Source organism: Mesoplodon bidens, assembly GCF_964165515.1.
Source record: "Mesoplodon bidens genome assembly, contig: HAP1_SCAFFOLD_1188, whole genome shotgun sequence".
Taxonomy (NCBI): Eukaryota; Metazoa; Chordata; class Mammalia; order Artiodactyla; family Ziphiidae; genus Mesoplodon; species Mesoplodon bidens.
In genome coordinates this window covers 43459-48708 of record NW_027672239.1, presented here as the reverse complement: position 1 = coordinate 48708, position 5250 = coordinate 43459, and the positions used below count along the sequence as shown (strand labels likewise).

The 5250-nt window shown below is 59.3% G+C and overlaps 1 protein-coding gene across 1 annotated transcript; it reads right to left on the bottom strand.

The window, feature by feature from the left end:
• On the bottom strand, window positions 1-1618 carry LOC308610457 (metallothionein-1E-like). The gene is made up of 3 exons (XM_081259588.1): window positions 1480-1618; window positions 839-904; window positions 1-131 (listed from the first exon to the last, which is right to left on the bottom strand). Exons 1-3 carry the CDS (start codon window positions 1505-1507, stop codon window positions 40-42), a joined length of 186 nt encoding a protein of 61 aa, XP_081115714.1. The 5' UTR covers window positions 1508-1618; the 3' UTR covers window positions 1-39.
• Window positions 1619-5250: the final 3632 nt, after the last annotated feature.

The window sequence follows — 5250 nt, the reverse complement described above, 5'->3', positions numbered from 1 at the left end:
TGGTCCTCCATTGACACCTGGGGCAGGCTCTCCGCGACATCAGGCACAGCAGCTGCACTTGTCCGAGGCCCCTTTGCAGACGCAGCCCTGGGCACACTTGGCGCAGCCCACGGGGCAGCAGGAGCAGCAGCCTGGGGAGGCAAGGGCAGCGTGCAGTCGGACCACGCGTTGTCCACAACCACCCTTCCCAACACCAGGCCTGGCCCCAGCCGCCCTCAGGCCCAGACCCTGAGTTTACGACGGTGTCCTCTGTCCTGAGAGAATTGCTCTCAAGACACTAGGTTCAGGTCGCCTGCCCCATCTGTGCCCAGGACAGGGCACAGCGCCTTGGACAGACAGTGAGCAGGGCCTCTGGGGACAAGACAAAGCCGGCCCCCAGCACCACCAGTGATGTGAGCCACGTCCTCAGGATCAAAGTGGAGGCAAACCCCTCACAGAGTAGCTCCCGCTCGGGATAGGGAGGCTCTGGGCTGCTTCGACAGGAAGGGGCTGCACCAGGTCCGAGAAGCCACACACGGTCGCTCGCTCATGTCCCTACAGTGCTTCAGTCCCTGGGAGGATTCAGAAGCGTGCCTCAGGAGGCAGGAGGACTAGTTCTAGTGACAGGTCTGAGGTCGTTGGTTGGTGACCCGTCTGGGCCTCAGTCTCCCTGTTCTCTAGTGCGCGCCTGGGTCTCGGTCATGTCGAAGGTGATTCCAGCTCTGATTGGGAATCCCTTCCTGGTGAGGGGGGTGCCGGGAAGTTTGGTCTCTCTCCTGCTCCTGCCTGCTGAGCTCTGGGCTCCCTCCTCGCACTCAGCCCACACCCCGCATTGCCAGAGAAGGCCCCGCACACTCACTCTTCTTGCAGGAGGTGCATCTGCAGGCCTTGCAGGTGCAGGAGCCAGCGCAGCTGCAGGAGCCGCCTGCCAGGAAGGGAAAGGCCAGCAGTGAGCAGGGAGAGGGATGCAGGAGCTACAGCAGACGGTCAGCAATGCCTCCCTGAGCCCTCCTCCTCCGTCAGGACCCAGTCCTGGGAGCTCGTGTCCACTCAGGCGGATAGAGAAGCCCCAGCTCGTCTCTTCTGGTCCAAGGAGAGTAGGTCCCCTCCTGATGGAACTCCACAGGGAAGGTCCCAGGCTCCAGACCCAGCCCAGGCTGACTGGGGCTGGGGGCCAGGGCCCATGGCCTGAACCCCAAAGAGGCAGTGTCCCCTCCTCCCATCCAGTCCTGGCAGCTCCGAGGCCTCCTCCAAACACTGGGTCCCGGTCTAGCAATCCCCTGACCAGCTGGGTGACCTCAAGAAGGACAGCCTGGAGCCTCCGTGCCCTCAGTGTCAACAGAGAGGCAAAGGGAGACTGACATGCTCCCAGGGGCCTGGCTACCAAGAAAGCCCCGGACCCGTGACAGGAGTCCTCCTGAGCTCAAACTCAAAACCCTCCCTTGTCGTCCTGTGCCTGGGAAGGGGGCATCCTAAGGCTCAAAGCCAGGGCTCCCTTACCAGTGGGGCAGGAGCACTTGGGGTCCATCTGGAGGAGAAGTGAGGCCCGAGGTCCAAAGCAAGGGGCGAAGCGGCTGCACGGGTCCGGTGGGGGCCGTGTGGGAGCGAGGAGCCCGGGGGCTCAGTTATAGGCCGAGGAGGCGGCCCGGGCGCAGAGGCCCCGCCCCCGCCTTGCACGCGCCCCGCGGATCCGCGCCCGCGCCCACGCCCGCGCCCGCGCCCGCGCCGTCCGCAGCGCCCTCAGCGCCCTGGGCCGGGCTGTGAGCAACAGGCGGGGCCGAGCGCACGACTCCACTTCGGTGCCGGCTGGAGCGGAGGAACCGGGTGCCGTGCGGTAAGCGGTGTCCCAGCCCCCCGGCCGCCCCTTCCCCATGTGCCCGACGGGAGCAGCCACCCTGTTGGCGGGTTGTGCAGGAATCCAGCTCCCGCGTCCTGCGGTCTTCCCCGCCCCGGGCCCCGCGCCGCCGGCCTGCGGGTCGCCGTTTCCTGCAGCCTGAGAACAGCCCCCGCCTCCCGCTCGTGTCCCTGGCTTGGCTGGAGCCGGGGAGCGGTGTCAGAGACGGCAGGCGGATGTGACCCTCAGCACCGTTTCGCCCAGCCCACGTGTCCCCAGGCGTTGCCAGCCCCGGTCCCCACCACGGTCCTTTGGAAGCATGTTTCCGGTACCGTCTCCTGGAACCGCAGCGCGCTGAACATTGCCTTCAGCCGCTAGTCGTCCTCACTTGTGTCTTCCTTTCCTGGAGGGATCCTGGCTCATTTCCGCGGGGGCTTCTTTGCCTCAACTTTCCAGGGGGGCTCCTCACTGTAGCCGGTCCACCCCACGCCAGGGTGGAGGTTCCCCAATCATGGGATGCTCCCCAGGGACGGCGTCATTGTAGGTGATAGGCAGACCTGGCGTTAAATAACAAAGCAGCGAGACAAGTGGATAGTTCCCTTTGAGTAGTCCCGACAGTTACTCACCGTGGAGTCCAGGCCAAGCCTTGTTCATCACTCTTGCTCTTTGAACTGTCACACCAACCGGGAAGGGAGATCCTAGTCAGGAGCCCGTTTCCCAAAGGCCAAACTACCTACAGTACAAGGAGGCTCCGGAGGCAGGCCCACGGTGCTGGGGAGTGGTGCCCTGCTTCTGTGCTTTTGTCGCTTCGCGGCTGAGAGAGGGAGTCAGTGAGAAAGCTCCCCTTTGGCCCAGAGCTGTGTCCTCAGCCCGTCTCTGCCATGTCCAGCTCAATCCTGGGGGCGACCAGAGTGACGGAATAGGAATGGATTTATGACTTTGTGGCTGCCTTCTGACTCTCTCCTTCAGTAGTGTTCAAGAGGTTTCTTTTGGCATAACATATTTCGGAAAATCGCTGAAAAGAAAATGGTAAGGAAATCCGGATGCAGGTGACAGCAGAAATGGCAGGATCCTTCTGTATGTGTTAGGAGGACGGCGACTGTGTGACTCACGGCTTTCTACCTGTAGTGTCAACGGCTCTTTGCGGGAAGGCCGGATAACCCTCTCAGGGGAACTGGTCCCAGGCTCACAGGGTTGATGAGGACGGCCCAGAGCACAGAGCTAAACACACCATCCTTGCTTGCGTGTCTGGAAGGAGGACAATGTCTCCTAGGCTAATGATAACAAATAAATAAAGAGATAAATAAGTGAATCGGTGATCCGATGGATGACTCACTGAGTGCCCGGTAGGTTCTGACCTTCTTTGCGTGTATTCAATTCTGTAATCCCGAGAGCCAGACACTATTATTTTGCCCTTTAGAGCAGAGGAGACTGAGCCAGAGAGAGGTTATGTCACAGGGCTATATGTGACACAGATGGGACTGGCCCTCCTGCAGGCTGACTGCAGCCCCCCGCCCAACCGGACACCGTGTCATCCCATGAAAGGTGAGAACACGGAACACCTGGCACAGAGGCAGCGGTGGGAAAGCCCTGAGCTGGCAGTCAGAGCCCTCTGCACAGCTCTGTGACCTCTCTGGGCTTCAGCCTCCCACCTCTGCAGCCAGGAGCACAGCTGGACTGTCTCCGAAGACCCTTGCAGCCCTGAAAAAGGAGAGGCCGGATTCAGCCTCCAGTGATGTCATAACCGGCACCCTGTGGCCGGGAGGTGAGACAGCTGTAGTGTAGGCGTAGTCCTCTGAGTATAGGCTGTGTGCCCTTGGGTAAGTTGCTTAACCTCTCTGCAATTGGCACCCTCACTCCAGACCTTGCAGGTTCACTGAGTCTGTGCAAATGCTGTGGCGGTGCCTCGTTCCATGGGGCTTGTTGGAGAACATCCCCACGCCCTCTGGCACTGGATAAGCAAGGTTCCTATCCATCTGTGCCCTCACCATGAGCTTGCTTGCAAACCAGGGAGCCTTTCTCCAGGAGCTTGTTGGGAGCTCAAGGATTCTCTGTGCACAAATGTCAGTGTGGAGAGAGCGATCATAAAGGGCACCGTTCGGGAAGCCCGAGCTAGGAGCCAGGCCACTATCTGGCTTATTCCCCCTCATTGAAATTAATCTTTTTTAGCGAAAGGAGGAAATGAAATCTCCGAGAGTATCAGTGACTTGCCAGGTCAGGAAGTGGCATGCTGGCTGTGAACCCGAGTGCCTGACACCAACACCCACGCACGCAGAACGGGCCGGCTCCTGAAATGCCCCCCTTCACACAGGGCACCTGTGGGCAATCTTGCTCCTGACTTCTGAGCCACGTGTCTCCTCTTTCTCTCCGAGTGCCCATCAACTAGGAGTTCCCTCCCCAGACCGCCAGGGGGCGCAACACCTGAACTATATTACCTGTTCCCTCAGCACACGCTTCTTGCTAATAAACAGCACCAGGCCCTCCGCACTGCAGCACCACCATCACTCTGCAGAGGAACACATGAGGTCCTTCTTCTGAAAGCAAGTCTCAGGGAAACAGCTGGGAAATTCCCACCAAATTCAAATCACTATCGGGGTGTCAAGTAGCCACGGGCTGCATTTGAGGGAAGGGAAGATGTCAGCCTGATCTAGGGAGGAACTTGCGAAGATTCAGAGCCAAGGCCCTGCAGGGAGCTGTCACGGGTGGCGAGTGTCCTGTCAGTAGCCCTGGGCAAGCCAAGACTGATGTTCCCTGTGGGGAGGCAGGGGGCAGAGCTGCTCCAGGCGTGTGTGGTCCGCACAGTGGGGCGTCTGTGAAGCGTTCCCAGGACTCGGGCACACCTTCAATGTAAGTGCAGCATATGAAAGCGTCCAGCTTTCAGAATTGCTCCTCCACGTATGAAGGTGATTTGACGTGTTGAAGGGAAAAATGGGTGTCACATATAGTGTCCTTTTCTATTTTATCTCAGCGATTCTTTTTACTGACCAGGGTTAAAACTGTGGCAGAAAATACAAATAGGTCTTTCCAGGGTGTTTTAGACGCCAGTCGCGTGTAGAAGTCAAACAAGAGGGGTGTGGGATTCCATCCCCTCTGGGTACTTTTCCATGCTCTCATCACCGAGGACTGAGTTTGGCAGGGGCCCCCAGAGAAGGACAATGAGAAATGGACAACGTTCTCTGCAATCCCTACTCGTAAGGGGAATAGACGGAGCGTGTCCTCTGTGTGTCCAGTGCCCTATGTCATCGGGCGAGGCTTTCATTTGGAGCTGAGAAACTGAAGCTCAACTTAACCTAAGGGGCTAAGACGCTCCGTGTGCGTGGGTTTTGGCGGGTGGGGGGGTACTCTTTGGTCCAGAGCCGAGGTCTCTGCACGTCCAGTCCAGTTCCCCACGCCAGCCCTGATGGGCACGGCGTCTCTTTGTTCAAGACAGAAGAAGG

What these genes read in the sequence shown, in the direction of transcription:
- LOC308610457 (XM_081259588.1), bottom strand. Translation starts at nt 1,507, where the DNA reads ATGGACCCCAAGTGCTCCTGCCCCACTG. An exon ending in CAAGTGCTCCTGCCCCACTG is followed by an intron (nt 905 to 1,479) that starts GTAAGGGAGCCC and finishes CCTTCCTGGCAG; the next exon opens with GCGGCTCCTGCAGCTGCGCT. An exon ending in ATGCACCTCCTGCAAGAAGA is followed by an intron (nt 132 to 838) that starts GTGAGTGTGCGG and finishes TTGCCTCCCCAG; the next exon opens with GCTGCTGCTCCTGCTGCCCC.